Raw genomic sequence first — 19580 nt, 5'->3', positions numbered from 1 at the left:
AATAAACGATGACAACCGCTCAACCGCTTTGAAAAAAACACTTTGTTAGTCTATTATTTCTTACAGAAATGATAATGAGCGAACCTTTGTGACGCCACAAAGTTCCGGAAGTCCAAACGGCTCGTTTAGAGGCTCGCTTTTCTAATATGGATTGTGTGGATTTAGTTGGTGACCGTGCGTTTTGATACTTTCACCATGTTTAGATAGACCATCCAACTCTTTTAGAATCACAGAGGCAAGGGGAGTCCTGTTTTACACCATATGGGACCTTTAAGATTAGACAAAAAATATGAAACCGGCTCCATCAGTCTGCTCTCTTCTCCACCCTCCAGCTGCTCCAGCCTGGTTCTCTCCTCCAGAGAGAGGCTGGATCCAGGCCGGCGCTGCCCAGCTGAGGTGTCTTCTGTCTGGGCATGTCGGGACACGTATCCCCCCCTCTCTCCCTCCCTCCTCCTGAACCTCCACAGAGCTGCGTGATTTATCTGACTTCTGCTTCAGAGCGCTTTAATCGCTGACAAGATACACACACACACACACACACACACACACATATGTGCAAACACACATGCAGGCACACGCATATACATGGACAAACTGACAGGTGGGATTTGGACTGTTTGATATTTGCCGCGGTGCGTGTGTGTGGTTGTGTGTGTGTTTGAATGTGTGTGTGTGTGGTTGTGTGTGTGTGTGTGTGTGTGTGCAGTGAGGGAGAAAGAGGGGTGAAATGGGAAGAAAGAGTGAGAGATACAGATAGAGAGAGGGGGAGTCCCTCTGAGTTATAAGTTGACGTTCTCTATGTACTGTGTGTGTGTGTGTGTGTGTGTGTGTGTGTGTGTGTCTGTGTGCATGTGTATATGAGTGTGTATGCACCCCTATACTGATGCTTGAAGTCAGGTGGGTTGGCACACCTAGGGTCCCCTTTGAAGGTGCATTCACACACACACACACACACACACATTGACCAGCTGTTTCTCTCCTCCACAGCTCTTTGATGTCTCTACCTTTTCCATCCTACTCACCACATAGACATTGGGAAACGCAGCTACCTGCATCACACACACACACACACACACACACACACACACACACATGCACACACACACACAGACCCAATATTTTGCCCAATATTTGACCAATCTCAAGGAAAATAAATGGTATGTGAATTTTCAGAATTGTATGTGCAAAACTGACATTTTGGTAAACTTAAACTTTTCATTACATTAGACAAATGTGGAATAATTTCATTCCACATCATGCCAAAACGTACGGCTCATGAAAGGCTCAACAAATTTTATTTATCTGCACCAACATCTGATCTTCAAGGACTTCTCTATGAATCCATATTTCCAATTTTAAAAAAAAATATATTGAAAAATAAGAGTTATGGCATAGACTGTCTCAGGTGGCATTGATTTTGTGAACTGTAGCAATACAATTCTATACTTCTCCACTGATCTACAGAATCTTACGTCCAACTAAATTATCATTAGGACCATCATCCAGGTTATTTGTGATGAAAATGTTTTGAATTTTTGGTAAAACTCTACAGAAGATATATGCAAAATGAGTGAGCAAAGAATTATGTTCTAGGCTGCCATTTTGACAAAATAAGTTAAATCTACTTTTAAATATCATCACTGCCTCCTTTGGTCAAGCAGATTCCACATTTTCTTGGACATTAAGACCACCAGGGACTCTCAGAATGCACCAGCTTTTTAAAACCCTGCAGTCATAGTAGTAGTAATAGTAGTACTAGTAATAACAACAATAATAATAATAACTAGAAAATGTACACAGTAGAGCACAGACCTCCTGCCTTGCGGGCTGTCCCACTGAGATAGAGAATTTACTTTTTAAAGCCTAGAAAGGAACGTAAAGGCAACATAAAAGTTCATACAGCAAGCGAAAGCATCTGTGTGTCAGTCAGGTATGGTAATTATTGTTTAGATTCAGCTCTCTGCAGTACATATGTGTCTGCAATAAAATGTACAGAACAATGGAGCTATCAACAAGCTTTTTCTTTCATAACCATTACTGCCATTGTTGCATGGGGAAGCCCTGACTCTACAACACAGATGAATTTCACGCATACCTACACACACACACACACACACATATTCTCTTTTCATGATAAACATACACATACCGGACAGAAATATATTTGTATGTGTTTACATAAAAATATATTTCTGTGTTGGCTCTTGTGTTCATTAATTCCATAGGGGTTTTTTTTGCGGGTCTTGTCTTCACTGCAGCCAAGTCTAAACAATGAGATCCTGAAGAGCAGATGTAGATGAAAGGGAACGTATAGGTTAAGAAATGTGGGAGTATAAGAAATTCCTTCATTCGTTCTCTTTACCAGTCATTTTCTATCCTAGTAGAAAATCCCAGTCATCCTGAGCATGTAGCTTAGCTATTTCCCCCAAACTTGATAAGGATTTGAAGCATTTGCACAAGGCCACTAAAAGAGGCGAGCCATGCAGTCAAGGCTAAGACGGCATGGCCTTGCCTGTTTGGTACCTTGAAACAGTTTTCTTTTACACATTGGTGGCCGCAAATGGCAGATAGAGGTGAATTCTAAGGCCTTCTATACACAGAAATCCTGTAACTGGCCGCTCTGTGATGCTTTATACCAAAGATACCAAAAGGACAAGAGAGAGAAAGATCTAATGTTGGTGTGTCCAACTTTCTGTCGACAGAAAGCTTGCTCACTGCTGTTCAGGACGCAGTTTGGATTTCGCTCTTAAGTTTTGATTTGTCACCTCCTGTAGGTGAACAAGTGAACATACCCAACACAGGGATTTCATTTGGGCATATAAGAGGAATGCACGGTGTCTCAGTTAGTGGGGATGGGACGCTCTTCTGTGTTGCAGCCCCATTTTGTGATTTGAGGCTGTATTTTTACATTACAATCTTGCATAACGCCGCTTTAAGGCTTCAGGCAATTTCGACATCGATTGTGCAAAGAAGGTGTACCTCAGTTGGGAAGGTGTAAGAGCTCAGTAGTTTAATCAAAGGTATCCATGTTCAGGATTTACACATGGAGCTTTAGCGAAGGTTCAGTCAGGAAGACTATATTTTGCATGCTTATGCTGTAGTTTCACTTCTCATTCCATACTGCCATTTCACTTCTCTCACGCATGCTCACTCATTATTTCCTTGCTGTCTTTCCCGGGCTGTCAATTGAGATATCAGCTGTTCACATCAGCTGGTCACATCTATCCAATAGCACAGCGACACACCTCTATTGTTAGCCTATCATTTTGCTGCTGTCTTTTTAAATATGTCTCTCTCTCCGCTGTAGTCCATCCATGCTGCTGTTATGCGCACCCCTCCTCCTCCCCGTCTCCGCCCAGTCTTCGCAGATCCATCAGCTTCATCAGCTTCTTCACTCATCAACCTCACCAGCTATCAGTTTCAGCAGAAGTCATCAGCCACCACCACCAGTGTCTGGACTCCACGGGGGGATTTATCTTGCTGCTGCTCAGGGCTGGTGCCCCTCGATTTCAAAAATCTCCCTGTAGAGTCTAAGCGCCAAAGACTCTTGTTAAGTCCTAATTCTCACCAAATCATCTGTTATAATAAACTATCATCTTTACTTCATTCACTCGTCTCTCCTGATTGAAATAGCAGTTACACCTACCAATCAGTCTAGTGAAAATATACCTTAATCCCTTATTCCCAAGGTCTACTGCCTCGACTAAAGTCACCCTTGACAGTATATGACCTGTATCAAAGGCAGAGAAGATAGAGAGGCTAATTAGCTCATAAGTCAAGCAATGGCTTGGAGTCCCATGATGCCTTTGCAGTGTAGCTTTGTACGGGAAAGAGATTTTAGCATATATCTGCCTAGCCTATATCTAGGCTGACAGAGGAGTGTAAAGACGTGCTAAAGTAAGATTGGAAATGACTCAGATTCAAAAGACCTCCGTCAGGGAAAAGAAAGATGGTTGTGGAGCAAATACATCAGCAGGAGGAAGCAGAAAGGTGTGCTAATTTGTCTCTCAGGCAAATCAGGGTCAGTGGATCAATTGGGACAGTGTAGAGAAGAGGAAACCAAATTACATGCAGATGCAACCTATGTGCTACCTTCTCCCCAAAATCTCAATCAGTGGGTAGGTGGATCTTTCCTGTCGATTATGTTCAGGCATAGCTACTCATATATATACTGAATTGTATACAGTACATACAATTCATTTCTGAACTGCAGAGCCATCCCTTTAGCCTGCTGTTGTCGAAATCAATAGCAAGTTTAGAAATTGTTGAGTTATTGGGAACTAGGGATAAGCCTAAGTATAGGTAGTGGAAGCCACTTTAGCTGTATTTGGTATCAGGAAGTAGACAAACTTTTATTTCACAGATTACATTGTATTGCAATACAAAAATGTATCTGGAGAGAACATTGGTTCACATTTTAAGGTAATATGTTTGGCCCACTATAGCTAGCTACAAGAAACTAGCCTTAGTAGCTTCAGTAGCTAGTAGCTAACTAGATAGTAAGCAAACTAACTTCCCTGCTAAATCTAAGCAGTTGTAGTTGTTACCGAGTTTGCTAGCTAATTTGATAACTGTTAAGTCTATCTGAAGTTCTCAGTGTTGAAGTAACACTAGTTTTATATATAGGCCAGTCTTCCAGGTAGGGTTTCCCCACCTTGAGTGTTCAAAATGGCCGCCGTGGGAAGAAGGTGACTGTATTGACGGTGGGGCCACGGCACACCTTGCCCACCTCCTCAACTCGCAGCGCAGCAGTGTTTTTAACCTGACCCGCGTTGTAATCTTCTAACCATCTTCCCTTCATCTCCGAGCCATTAAGGCCTTCTCGTGTTACCTGGCCTGTCTGCGGCCCAACTCCGAGACCAGAGCCACAGCCTTTGTCCAGAGGCCTGGGCAGCGGGTGAATAGGATGCCCATGTGAGGGGGGCCTCTCAGCCCAGATACACCTGATACCTGCCCCTGACCCCCCCCCCCCCCCCCCCCCCCCAACCCCCAACCCCCCCACCAGAACCCCCCCCCCCCCCCACCTCTCCCTTGTCTGCTTACCAGCTGGGCTTTTCACTCTCAGACACACAGCAAGAATGAAGGATGCTTTTGTTGAACTGTTGCAATGTTGGCCCCTCCGGTGTGTGTGTGTGTGTGTGTGTGTGTGTGCATCCAGATCTGCCCTCTCTCTTATTTATAGATCACAGACCATCGCAGTCTATGCGGGCCCTCAGCACTCCCGATTCTTTGTCCTGTCGTCTGAGCCGGCCTCATATCTGTGTGAACTCTCAGTGTTCACCTTTGAAGTTCTGTACCATACATCTCTGTGACCCCCCCCCCCATCCACCCCCCACCCCAAAACCCCCCAGCATGACGCTTTGATTCCCTTTCTCGTTACAGGGAGTTGGCTGATCCGCAGATAACGCCACTCAGTCTCCACTAGGCTATATGTTACTAAAATGTTTCAGGTGCAACGTGAGAGGGGAAATCTGTTTTATCTTCTGGGATCAGTGCCTTTGTCCGCTCGTTCATTCGTGTATACTCAGACATCTGTGAGTCTAGAGGAAGAGATAGAGAGTGCATCGGTGTCTTTTCTCCACAGACTGTCCATGACTCTCACTTGTCTTTTTACCGCTCGTCACCCAAGTGCTGAAATGCTGCCGTTGCTTTGCGAGCGCACAGGTGGGTTAAAACAAGCCTCACACTTGCGTGCGGATAGCAGTTTGACGGCGCTGGCTTAAAAGCACAATACGGTGAAAAGTGTTTTATTGCATTTTACTGCATTCACAAACCATCACTGAGTTTCCCCCATCATGCGTCTATCCTGCATTAGGCCCCAGCAGCATCTCGCTCTTGTCGGGTGAAAACCTTGTATCTCCAGAATGCCAACTTTTCAGGGAAAAGCCTTGATTTTTAGCTTGACCACCATGCATTTTTGGAGTTTGTCCAATGGGTTTTCAAAGGGTTGCATGGGTTGTAGAATTTTCTCATCCCACAGAGAACCATGTAATCCTTCGATTAAAGTTAAAATATGAAAACCACCGAATTATTAATGCAATGCCTCATTAATTTCTTGCAAGCACTAAATCAAATCAGTAAACTATATCATGGATATTAAAACAGAAAAGTTAACTGAAGGTGTGATTGTTTTTTTTCTTTGGTCACTGTTATGTTTGTGCAATCTTTGTCACTGAATATGTTCAATGATGTTCTCTTTTCTTGCCTTATAAGTCCCTGTGTGAACATGTATACTTAACATGTATACCTTTTCTCCTGCTTTGACGTCTTATAAAGTTTTAGGATGCTGTATTTTTTTTTAGCCCATCATCAGAGAAAATCAGTATTGATTTTTTGTGGAATGTTGGTATGTCAGTAAACCAATGTGTGTGTGTGTGTGTGTGTGTGTGTGTGTGAGAAATGATAAATGGCTTATTTCGATTCCTTAGCTGTCGGGACGAGCAGACAGATCCTTCTATACAATCCAACAACTATGGCCTTGTCAGCAGAAACAAATGATCTATTGGACACACACACACACACACACACACACACAGCCTCAGAATAGCCGAGTCAGTGGTGAGTATGATGGATTGGGCCTGAGGTGTGTCTTGTCTTCGTTATTGATAGGCAGGTATTGGAAGGGCGGCATGAAATATTAATAGCGCGAAGGAGAGAGGGAAGGGCAAAGAGAGAGAGAGAGAGAGAGAGAGAGAGAGAGAGGGGTGTTTGAAATGCAGTGACAGTAGCCATACCTGAGGCATGACCACATGTGGAAGTGATGGGTCGAATTGGGAAAAAGCGAGCGTTCCTGTACGTGTGTCTGAGAATGTGAAGTATGCCTGATATCAGTTTCTGGTACTCTGGTAAGTTGTTTTTTTTCTTTTCTCAATGGAAATTCCCAGCATCTTTGATATGTTTCATATTCTCTCCCAACCCACCTCTCTCTCCCCCCCCTCCCTCTCTCTCTCTCTCTGTCTGTCACTCTAACCCACATCCTGTTGTGGTTCTTCTTCTCTCTCTCTCTGCTTTGATATCTGAGAGCCTCTGACTTACCTGGACAGACAAAGCGCACCTTTGTCTTTCCCACAGTGTTTGTCATCATTTGTTGCAATCTGTGTTTTCGCGCGTGTGTGTGTACATGTATGTGCACACGCATGCTCCCTGGTAACACATGCCCATGGTAACACACACACACACACACACTTTCTTCTCTCCTTGTCTTACTTTCAACAGTAATGAGGGTGGAAGCATCCCTTCACTCTTTTAGATGCAGAAAGGACAAATTGTGTGTGTGTGTGTGAGTGTGTGCGTGTGTGTGTGTGTGTGTGTGTGTGTGTACATATTGACGCAGCACTGCAGCAGAATCTATACTAAAGATTTCCCATGGACGCCTCAAGTTGATCTGGGAACCAGGGAGGGGGGAAGAGAAGAGTATAGAGATGGATAGAGGGGAAGGAAGAAATGAAGGGAGGGGAGGGATGGGAGGAGGCGTGAGGTGTCAGAATTGATCCGTCTGCCTGTCTGTCTATTCAGAGAAGGTGGACAAAATAACAGAAACAAATAACAGCATATGAATATCAAGTAGCTCAAAAGTAGTAGGGATGCAAGTTTTGTGCTCCTTACACCGGGTTATGCGTCTGTGCATTGGTTTGGGATCTAAGCAGATTCTGAATGGCAGCCCAGCCATAAATATCACTGATGTGAAGTTCACAATGTACATTTTTTGTTGAGGCTGTGTCACAGACGCGTCGATTCAATTCTTGGGTTATTTTTGAGGCTTTAGTTTTGTGTTTTGTTTTTTTTACCAATAATGTTGTTAAGAATCCGGCTGGCCCAGTCGACAGTGGTGGAAAAAGTACTAGAATCTTTTTCTTAAGTAAAAGTAGCAATATCAATATCTGTCTTCTTATTATGGGATCAGTTGTACATGTCCATAATAACACCTCTATAATTATTTTATAATTATAATTATAATTATTACAATTATTTTGTATTATAACTTTATTACTTAATGCTATCACTGACATTAATACCTTAATACTTTAATAATTTTCTATAATCTATGAATGAATGATCCATTTTTCATGCTCTACTTGGAGTATGATCTCCTGATTTTGTATGTCTTATTATTTGATATTTATTGGGTTTTTTTTTTTTTTTTTCTCTGTTGTTTTGTTTTGTTTTGTCTTGTTAAATGTTTTGTCTAATTATGTTTATATTGTATTTTTGTCGTTAAGGACCCCCTTGGAAACGAGATGGTACATCTCAAGGGGTTATTCCTAATAAAGAATTTCCACACGTATCATAATGGAGAAATATTCCAGTAAAAGTCCTGCATTCAAAATTTTACTTAATCAAAAGTACAGAAGCATTAGCAGTAAAATGTACTCACGTATCAAAAGTAAAAGTCCTCATTCTTCTCAGAGTGTTAAATTATTGCTGCATTAAGTATTTTAATGTTGTATAATAATTCCATATACTTAGAGTTTAAACTCTAACAATGTAACATATTTTATGAGCTTTTATGTTTTGCATGTAAAACCTTATTCTGCAAAGTAACTAATGACTCCAGCCATCAGATAAATGAACTGGAGGAAAAAGTACAAGATTTCCCTCTGAAAAAAAAAGAATGGAAATACTCAAGTAAAGTGGCAGTACCTCAAAATTGTACTTAGTACTTGAGTAAATGTACTTAGTTACTTTCCATCACTGCCTGTCGGTGAACTTCAGCTTGTGACGCAGTGTGTGTATGTTTGGCATCATGTTGAAAAATGTTTCCAGACTGTTTCCCTTGACATACTAAATGATCCTACAGTTTTTGTGGCTGCTCCACCTGCAATTCAGGCACTGAGTCTGTGGCCTTTTTGGAACTCTTCTAGTTGCTTCGTGTTGCACATAGGCCTACTGCTAATTACTTAATATGACATACCTAAATGTTTGCCTTTGTAATTGTGATTTAGTTACTGCAAAATTCTACAATGTGCTATAAAATGTTATATTTTGATGAGATGAGATCAACTTTATTTTCCCTGCTGGAAAATTTGTCTTGGACCTCGTTGCAGCAGTGCCGAGAATATAAAAACCAGCAACAAACAGTAGTATAAGACATAAACATATCATACAAACATCATCAACCATAAACCCTAAATAATTAAACTCATCTAATAAAATCACACGATACACACATCATCACGGGATAAAGAAACACATCATATCTACATCAATATTGCAAAATAATACTGCCACAAGCAAGCATTTGATTTGATTGATTTGCGTGAATGTGTGTTTCTCTGTGTGTCTTCGCGTATGAGATCACATGAGCGCGCACGTGTCTGCGAGCATGCATGTGTGTGTTCGTGTGCGTGTGTGTGTGTGTGTGTGTGTGTGTGTGTGCGTCTGAAAGCCTTGAACCTGCACTTTGGCATTTCCTCCAATCACCTCTCATTGTTCAGACGCACAGCGAGCCAAAGACAGTGAGGGGAGGACAGAAACATTCCGCACCCTTCAGGGCGTCTCTGAGGAACCATAAGCACTTCCGGGTCGAAAGGTCAGCGGGGTGAGCCGACGGGCAGCGGGGAGCGGTTCACACACACACACCCACTGCAGAGGAAAAAAAGTCAGTTTTAACAAGTCAGTACAACAAGTGAAGTCTGCCAATGGAGTGAGATAATTCCACCTGCATTTCGTAACGTTTTATGCGTCTCAGGGATTTTCTAGAGCGTCAATGTCTGGAAAGCAGGCAGAAGTTGATTTTCATTGGAAACAAGTAAAATTTTTACATTACATTACATTACGTCATTTAGCAGCTTTCGTCACTTTTGTCCAAAGCGACTTACAATAGTCCATTTTGTCAACAGTAGTGAAACCAACCAAATTTTTCATCCCATTTGTCGATTTTTTCACTTGTTTTCAGAAGAATGAGAAGTGATACTAGATTAAATGACTTGTTAAGATGGATATTTCCATAACTACACCCTCCTTTGTCTACATGCTTCAACATGTTTGACCTCTGCTGAACACTGGTTCATAAGGTTATGGGCCTGGGAAGTAACCTCTGATTTTCTGGCACACTGTCTTTTAATAGAGAGTGGGGTTTTCTCATTGTCATTGGTCTTTAGAAGCAGCTCAGTGAAGATTAAGTTACAGCCTACTTTGTTGATATGAACCTCAGGCTTTGCTCTACTTAAGGGGACTACAGAGTAAAACATGTATATATACTGTATTTATATATATGTAGAGGCCTATATTCAGTGTTCCAAAAGGTATAAACATACAGTTGAGGCTACTGCCACGTGTTTTTTTTTAATTCTATTTTATGTACTTTGTATTTTCTTTTTATTACTAATCTTTGAATTATATTACTGTCTTTTTAATTACTATTTTATGTACTTTGTACTTTTAAAAAAAATTATATATGGATGTTCTTTTTTGCTTTTATGTATGTAAAGCACACTGAATTACCCCTGTGTACGAAATGTGCTATATAAATAAACTTGCTTGCTTGCTATATATATATGGAGTATATACTGTATATGGGCCAATATGCCCACACACACACATGCAGTATATATGTAAAAGCAGTAGCATATATTTTTTATTTTTATATTTATATCTAATCATGCAAACAAACATACATAATGAATCAGAGGTCAAATAAATAAATATTTATCTAAGTATTGGATTAATGCAAAGAAATAGATGAAAAATTAGCCTACACACGGTATATAAAATGGGTGTTAGAGAGGTTCAGGTGATTAATGGGCTCCAGGCTTAATATTGAAAACAGATACAGGCATCCCTAAGCAGCCCAAAGCTCATATCATATGCACACCGCACAGTGTTATGGGTCGGAAACCTATGCCAGGTGTCATTCCTTCTCTCTCTCTCTCTCTCTCTCTCTCTCAATAGAAAAAATAGCGAGAGAGCATGAGAACAAATGACATCAGCCGTTTCTCTGCTTATCTAGCCATCTCTCTGTTTCCCGCCCCAGACAGAGGGAAAGCGCTTAAAGAGAAGGGAGGTACAGGGAGGGAGAGGAAAACAAAGCAGAGGCAGAGAAACTGTCAGGACAAGTGGACATATCCCCTTTTCCTCTCATCCTCTTCATTCTTTTATTTTCACCCTCTGCTTTCTTCTCTTGAGGCTGATTGACGCTCCTCACCTTGAAATGATCCCAAGACCAGCTGGCAAAAAGTCTGAGACACACTCTCCTCTGAATCAATAAGCTGCTCGGTTACCTGTGTGTGTGTGTGTGTGTGTGTGTGTGTGTGTGTGTGAGACAGGTTTCTCACGTTGGGGTGTGAGAAGGGAGGTTGAAGTGCTGGGTTAGAGGAAATTACCATGACACGGGTCACAGCCTATACTCTGCTGCTGGCGAGGTTGGAGATGGTGTGTGTGTGTGTGTGTGTGTGTGTGTGTGTATATGTGTGTGTTTTTGTCTCAATGAGGTCTGTGTGTGTGTGTGTGTGTGTGTGTGTAGGAAATGATTAGAACTCGGCCGGGGGAAAGCTCCATTCGAGCGGCTATTGTTTGGCCCTTCCTGGCCGCTCCAGAGGAAGAGGAGACTCTGTCGCTCTCTCGCTCTTCTCTCCCTCCCGTTCTCTCTTTCCCCCCTATCTTCACTTTCACTCGCTTGATCTATTTATCCTTCGTCTTTTTCAACCTCCTCTTATCACTTTCTCCATTGATGTAGCAGAGGATAAACCCCACCCAAACTCATTTTACCCACCTCTTTATTTGAGGCTTTATGACATAAATTCATTTCAGTATATAGGAGGATATGGTATTTTATAGCAAAAAATAAAGTTAGTAGAAGAGGAATTGATTTTTGTTTACAATGGTGGTTGTTTGCCTCATGATCACCACCTGGAGGTCATAGTTCATTCCCCCCTATCCGTCTCCAACACACACACACACACACACACACACCCACACACACACACACTGCCGCTGCAGATGTTATGTGAGTTATCTTATGCTGCCATCTACTGTCAGAGACACATGGTGTTTATCAGCTATTGCACCCATTGATTGACTGACTGGTTGTGTTGATTGATTGGTGGAATCAGACGTATCAATACTCTAAACCTAAAGTTATTTAGTGAATCAGTGTATTAGCTTCAAGTATTTAGGTATTTATTAAAGGGTTTTGTTTTTATTCTAGTTTTAATTAAGCTGTGCATTTGCCTCTTAGTGTTTTTCCCTTTTTCTTTTTCTTACTTACTCTCTTACTTACGCTCTTACTTTTTCTTATTTAGTGTTTATTTATCTAGAAATGACGTGACTGTTTTCAGAACTGCTGTAAATAAAGATTATTATTAGACATGTGTCAGCAAACTATGAGCTTAGATGGAACATTGCTCCTGCATGTGATTTTTTTTTTTTTTTTGTTAGATTCATGGAGATTTTTACTTCATCTTTGCGCTCCATTATACTAATACAAACTATTGGATCAAATGTGGACTTGCTTGGGTGTTGGCAATGCCACACGTTGCCAAATCCAATTTGACGCCCATGGGTGGGATGTTTGGCAGGCTGATTGAAGCGCGCAAAGGTGCACGTGAACCAATAGCATCGGGGGCGTGACAGAAATCACAGCAAAGTAGATTCACCTGAACCGGCACGACCACGATATTTAAACTCTGGAAGGCTTCGTTAAGGCTACAGCCGGTTTAGTCAAGGAGTTTCGACGCGTCCGCCGTGCGTAAAGTCCACCATGCCCACCAAGAACGTTACCGATGAACGGCTCTCCAAATTCAAAAACAAGGGGAAAGATCCATCGGTAAGTTGACATTACATTTGCTAGGCGGTACCCTGTTACGGTCAATTCCGACGCTGCGTCTCCAACTCCAACGACTTGCAGAAACTCCGCGACAAAAGGATCTCGGAGTGCGTGGAGCTGCGCAAAGCTCACAAGAATGAGAGTTTTCTGAAGAGGAGGAACATAACGCTGTCCTCCCTGCCGGATGAGGAGGCGCTTTCCCCTGACCATGTCTCCGATGATAAGGTCGGTTCGCTTTCCAAAATTTCTATTACTATAATAACTCTTCGGATGTCGCCGACATCGCCTTCGGGAGCGTATCTATGTTCCCAGGGTCCTATGTTCCCATGGTCCTATGTTCCCCAGTTCAATATTCTGTTAACACACATTAACCCTCATATAGTGTTCGGGTCAAATTTGACCTGTTGCAAGTTAAAATATTTCATAAATATCTTTTTTTTTTTTTTTATTGGAACAAGGCTTCAAAACAGCTATATAAACACAGCAAAACCAATGGTTATCATTTTATTTGATTTTGAAGGTCTCCAAAAAAAAAAAAGAGAGAACTCTTGTTTTGTTTGGGTTTGATCCACAAAACTACCCAGAATGTCTTATTGCTGTTTGCCATACTATTAAAAACCAATGTTCTCTGTGGGTCAGATTTTACCCTATTGATGATTTGGTTTGATGAGATTTTCAACAGCAAGGTAAATGTGGCCCATATGTGCTATATAGAGCTGGGGAACATAGGAATGACTCCTCACCTTCTCTATGAAATGTTTAGGTGTTCTCCTTGAGCATTGAGGAGATCATTCAAGAAGTGAACAGCGACTGCAAGGACTCGCAAACTCGAGGGTGCCAGGCAGCCAGGTGAGCTACTGTAGGGATACTCTCTTATTCAGTATTATCCATATCTATGAATGGGTCATAAGGTTTGGTGAATGAAGGTATTAAGTTGAGTTGTCGGCTTGAAGAGACTTGGCTGACAAAGTGAAATTAGTGTCCTGGTTAGATTGTGACTCACTCCTCAAAACAAGAAACAAAGCTGGGGAATTGTCCTTGTCTAACATTCCCACTTGGGCAAACATGAATGGGCACAAATAGAAACTGTTTAGAAATGGAAGCCAAATTGAACATCCCCCAAAAAGCCTTATGTCCCACCCCTGGTCATAAGGTCCTGGTGGAGGCAAGAAAAATCAGACAAACTTTTTTTTTTTTCCCTGACTAACTCCTCCTGCCTCCCTCCTCAGGAAGCTGTTGTCTCGGGAGCGCAACCCTCCTCTGAAGGAGATCATCGATGCCGGTCTGCTGTCCCGCTTTGTGACTTTCCTGGGTATGGACGACGAGCCCACTCTGCAGTTCGAAGCGGCCTGGGCCCTCACCAACATCGCCTCTGGAACCTCCTGGCACACGCAACAGGTGTGACTATAATGTACCGCTAGTCTGACGCATTAGACCTATGGGTAAGCCAACTTATAACTGGCATAATGCTGCCGAACTGAAGCTTTACATGGTCCTTGATGGGCTGACTATGAAATCCTGTCCAAATGCACTTTCTGTAACTTAAACAATGGGCTTCACACAAAGGCTTGGCAGTGAGGTTCAACACAAATGTTTTGTTTCTGTGTCTCTGTCCTAAGGTGGTGGAGCATGGGGCAGTACCAGCGTTCATCTCCTTGCTGGGTTCACCCATGCTGCACATCAGTGAACAGGCTGTCTGGGCCCTAGGGAACATTGCAGGTAAAATGGGGAATCAAAGTACGTTGCCATGTTAAGAATTTGACTTGGTTGACGGTGAACATGATGGGACAACAAGCATGGGAAGATGGGGAAAGAGAGAAATGGTAATATTTGCTTTGGATAAACGATACAACTTATGACTGGGCCTTATTACCTACTGCTAACAACCATCTCAGAAGTTGATTGAAATGGGACAACCCCATAGAGCACAAACTCTTTAAATGCATTCCTCCTACTAGATTTGGGGTACTTGACCTGGACCTGTTTACTTCATATAGCTTTCTGGTATAATTTAGTGCATGGTCATACTAGAAAGTTTCTAGAATGAAACCAATATTGCCTGCTGTAGAGTATGTTAATTCTCAATGGCTTGCCGTATTTTAAAAATGAAAAGCATTTTTGTAATTGTCTTCACAGGTGATGGTCCAGCTTATCGAGATGCCCTGATCGACTGCAATGTCGTCCCTGCCTTACTGGCCCGTATCACCCCAGAAACACCAGTAAGTTGAAACTTGATAATGGTCCAAAAATTAGGTCCAAGTCGCCCAGTTTTTAATTATTACTTACCGTGAGCTTGATATTCAATCAATTGAAAATGGAACCTGCAAATTTGCTCAACCCCTGACCTAGAATTTATTCTGCCTACCTTGTGCCAAGACTATTTTGGACATGTCTGCACTTATATCTAGACCATGCGCTTTTCAGCTTGAGGCAAAGGCTCACATACACATTCAAGCATGTGTATCTGGGGACCTTCCAGAAACAGGAAAACAGAAAAACTCTTGTGCTCAGCTGTATTGTCTGGTAAAATTGTAGGAGATGCATGGACCTGTTTCTTTGTTTCATCCCTCCAGGTGGGTTACTTGCGTAACTTGACATGGACACTGTCTAACCTGTGCCGTAACAAGAACCCATTTCCACCCCTGTCTGCGGTCCAGCAGGTAAGGAAAATTGGTAGACCTTTTTCTTTGCCACCAGCCAAAAGGTTAAGACCCAGTTCCACAGATGGGTTTGGTAATGGTCCAGGAAGTTGCCCATAATGCCAGCATGTTGACCAATGAAACCTGTTTCATCAGGTGCTGCCCTCTCTGATCCAGTTGCTCCACCTCAGTGATAAGGACATCTTGTCTGACGCATGCTGGGCCATCTCCTACCTCACCGATGGCTCCAATGACCGTATTGACGTTGTGTCAAGAACCGGCATCGTCCCTCGGCTAGTGGCCTTGATGGGCCACGAGGAGCTCGGTGTGTTGGTAAGGCTGCTCATTTGATTTTTCACTCCAACTGGTGAGACTACATGTTTGTTGTTGGGTTTTCAGAAGGATGGAGGCTCATTCATGCCAGCCTCAGTTTTGACTTTAATGACATCTAAAAGTTCATACTTTTAAGGCAGCATAGTCACTTAAAGGTTTTTCTGTCTCAATCAGTTAGTTGGTCATAATCACAGAGCAGAACATGGAATGGATTCTAATCCATCGTCCTGCGGTCCAGGGTAGTCTTGGCTACATGTGATGTCTTGATCCTCTAAACATCACACCACCAGAACAGGGATTCCTATTCTGAATAGTGTCTCTAAACCTCCAGACCCCAGCTCTCCGCTCCATTGGGAACATAGTGAGTGGCTCAGACCTGCAGACCCAGATGGTCATTGACGCTGGTGTCCTGTCCACCCTGCCTCAGCTGATGAGGCACCCTAAGGCCAGTGTGCAGAAGGAGGCGGCATGGGCATTGTCCAACATCTCGGCAGGACCCTGCAAGCAAATCCAACAGCTCATCACCTGTGGCCTGCTGCCTCCGCTGGTAGAGCTGCTCAGAAATGTGAGTAGACTACTAGCAAGAGTGGTTGCATGAGACTTTACTACATGGAATGGTTTTTTGTTTGTTTTGGTTTGTGTTTTTTTAAAGAATTCAACAAGTGACTCAATCTTAAGAGTGAAATGTCCAGCCTTAATTCAAGATTGGTCACATGTTTTAGAAAAGCCTATTCTCACCTCCATTTAGATGTTTGGGAAGGGCAGTGAAAATCTTGCACACAATCAATGCAACTTTCATTGTTGGGCCAAGCTTCAAGTCTGCAAGACATTCATCAGATACTCTAAAGGTCTTGTAGAACAAACTTGGCCTAATGAATGTAAACGGCATGGACCGAAGTGTGTGTGTGGTAGATCTTTCACTCTGGCTCTCAGCACCTTAGCAAAGACTCTAACCTGGGTGAGCAGTAGATGCTGTAGACATATTTGGCAAAAGGTGGGAACTGAAACGGAATAAAATAATCCATGCAATCCAATGTGTCTCAGGGAGACTTCAAGACACAGAGGGAGGCAGTGTGGGCAGTGACAAACTTCACTAGTGGGGGCACTGTGGAGCAGGTGGTCCAACTGGTGCAGAGTGGAGCACTGGAGGCCATCATCAACCTGTTGCAGGTCAAAGATGCAAAAACCATCCTGGTGATACTGGATGCCATCAACAACATCTTCATGGTGAGGAAGTTTACAGAATGAGCACTTGAAGAGCTTTTGGCAATGAATGAATGAATTGGTCTAAAAGTTCAAGTTGATGTACTTGTAACAGTTGACTCCCTGCTACATTGCAGGATATGTCAGACAAGTCTAGTTTTGACACAATCTTTCAGTAAAGCTAACCATTCCCCAATCACAATTTGTCTCTACCTTTGCATTCCAAAACAGGCCTTCAAATGGGTAGATGACACCGCCCAGTTACTTTACATGACAAGTTGTATGGCTTTATCTCAAAATTGGGTGTGGTCACTCTCCCCTCTTCCAGGCTGCAGAGAAGCTTGGTGAGACTGAGAAACTTTGTCTGTTGGTTGAAGAGCTGGGAGGATTGGACCGCATCGAGATGCTGCAGAACCATGACAATGAGACCGTGTATCAGGCTGCACATGGCATCATAGAGAAGTTCTTCAATGATGTGAGTGGCTAAATGCATGGCAAAATTGCAAACTTAGACTTCCAAGGTACTAAGTGAAATACTTGCTGCACTGGCAGATTCTTTTCAAGAAATTTAGCACCATGATGCAACTTCACAACATCTTTCAGAATTTCTGAAGTTTTCTTAATTTATACGGTATCTGTCAATGTAGTAAGAATTTCATTTAACTTTAGTCCAAGTCTAAAGGCAAGGGATTTCATTTCTTGGTATAGAGTAACTTGAGCAATATGTAAACATCAGTTTTGTTTTTGTCTCACTGTTTTTGTTCTCCTAGGATGAGATCGAGGGACTGAAGGTGGAGGCTACAGAAGATGGATTTGTATTTCAGAGCACTGAAGTTGAGAAAACCTTTAAATTTTAAAACCATGCTTTGCCCTTATTGGTGTGTCTTGTTCAGGTGAATGTTTTCAAAGTAAATAAAATATTTTTGTGATACACTTGATAGACTTTTGTGGAAATATACTTGATGCCAGGTCTTGAGTGCAGATCCTAGACTGCAACACCAGATGATAATAACACCACATGATAATCTCAACCACAGTCTAGCATTCTGTTCCACCAAAACCATTTAGTACTAGAGTATATTGGCAGGATGGGAGTAAAGCAAGAAGCTTCTTGGCTTTGGAAGGATAAACCACCCAACTGTTAAAGTAACTCATCAGTTGCTCTTTAGAAACAAGGTGCCAGGATATTTTTTTTTCTCAAGTTTAATGGAAACATTTGAGTTTCTGGAGGCCCTTAATCTGCATGTGTGCAGCAGTTACATCATTGTAAATTTGTCTTTACTTGTTTGCTAACTATTATGGCCTTGAGGCTCAGACATGTCGTCACATTTCCTTTTTGGTTTGATGCCCCTATCACAAGGAAATATGCAAAAATTGAAGGGACACTGGCAAGAGGCCTTGTTGGTCCACACTTACTATCTATCCTTTGAAATCTCAGGATAAAGCCTTACAAGTCCTCATTTCTACATCTCACTTAGTCCTTGCATATGTGGGCACACAAATGCATCCATGCATGTAGGCCCACTGCCATACACAAAACGCCATACTGTGCAAATTTTACATGGATATGAGCACACGCAATGCAGCAATACTGAGGCAAAAATACTTAAATCCTAAGATTTCACTATTTTTGCTTGATTTGTATTTCTTCAGTGCATTTATTACACTGAGTATTTGTGCGCATCAAACTAATATGGGCGCTCCCTTATTGAATTGGACGATTAAAAGTAATTGGTTTAAAACATTTCTACCTATACCTGTTTTTTGCAGTGTGCAGAATTATTTTTCTAGTTTACAATACTTTGATTCTTGCACCTGCGTTACAGTTGACTTTCATCTGAACACAATCAGCATCTTCACTTTTTTCTGTTTGGCAATTACAAGATTTGACAGTACAAATTGTTGTCCTGATAGACAAGACTGAAACAAGGCAATGTTGGCTTAAAATGTTACTCCCCTATTTGCTACTCTATAAACTCTGCACGGATTTAACTATATAATTCAAAGAAATAAAAAGTCAAAGGTATTGTATTGTAAAACAGAATCAGTACAAGCTTATCAATATTTTCTTACACTCCTAGAAGATACTGCCAGCCAAACTGATACTGCAGTTAGTTTTTCACTTCACCAAAACTTTGAAATGTTCTTTATAGTAGTTTTTACCCTTAAAAGCAGTTACATGATGACAGCCTTCCCCAATATCCTTGTACACAGGATTAGAGATGCACAATGCAGATGCAAGTTCTTCAGCAATTTTCCTGGTGGACTCATCAAGAGAATTGGTATTCTGCCTGTATTTCCTCTGGGTGGTGGGTGGGGAGTGGTCAGGAGGTGGTGGTGGTAGGGGGTCAGTTAATCATTGATTCTCCCACATTGACAAACTAGCACACTTGTAAGTTATTTATTCATTTTCATTGACAAAGTTATGACATAGTTTCTCAGAGTATTTAGGAGGGCTGCAAATCCAGGTAATGAGATACAGTATACAGAAAAAATACAGCCTGCATTGGCTTTAAAGCATAAAAAAAACACTGCAACCATACAAAATGCTAACAAATACAATGCTACTTATACAGCTACACAGCACTAATACAGGTATTTAACACTCAAAAACACTCAACACAAAAAAATACAGTGTAAAA

General features: G+C 41.9%; 1 protein-coding gene across 2 annotated transcripts; it reads left to right on the top strand.

Moving 5' to 3' along the window:
• Positions 1-12697: 12697 nt before the first annotated feature.
• On the top strand, positions 12698-17803 carry kpna7 (karyopherin alpha 7 (importin alpha 8)). Of its 2 annotated transcripts, none has more exons than XM_071534045.1 (12): positions 12698-12763; positions 12845-12973; positions 13527-13612; positions 13993-14161; positions 14383-14482; positions 14900-14982; positions 15337-15423; positions 15559-15735; positions 16067-16300; positions 16780-16962; positions 17267-17413; positions 17709-17803. In XM_071534045.1, the coding sequence occupies exons 1-12, from the start codon at positions 12698-12700 to the stop codon at positions 17793-17795; spliced, it is 1548 nt and encodes a 515-aa protein (XP_071390146.1). In that variant the 3' UTR covers positions 17796-17803. The 2 variants fall into 2 exon arrangements, with proteins under 2 accessions (XP_071390146.1, XP_071390145.1); XM_071534044.1 differs by having other exon boundaries at positions 12845-12988.
• Positions 17804-19580: the final 1777 nt, after the last annotated feature.

Source organism: Centroberyx affinis, unplaced genomic scaffold (genome assembly GCF_046629955.1).
Source record: "Centroberyx affinis isolate AG114_WGS23_722 - 3 ecotype Tasmania unplaced genomic scaffold, CSIRO-AGI_Caff_v1 ptg002479l_1, whole genome shotgun sequence".
NCBI lineage: Eukaryota > Metazoa > Chordata > Actinopteri > Beryciformes > Berycidae > Centroberyx > Centroberyx affinis.
The sequence above is the reverse complement of the archived record's forward strand: the minus strand, read 5'-3'. Positions and strand labels throughout refer to the sequence as shown.

Bases quoted from the DNA above. Each gene is read 5' to 3' on its own strand.
- kpna7 (XM_071534044.1), top strand. From the start codon at position 12,698: ATGCCCACCAAGAACGTTACCGATGAACGGCTCTCCAAATTCAAAAAC. The intron at 12,764-12,844 runs GTAAGTTGACAT...AACGACTTGCAG, and splicing joins ACAAGGGGAAAGATCCATCG to AAACTCCGCGACAAAAGGAT. The intron at 15,424-15,558 runs GTAAGGAAAATT...CTGTTTCATCAG, and splicing joins CCCTGTCTGCGGTCCAGCAG to GTGCTGCCCTCTCTGATCCA.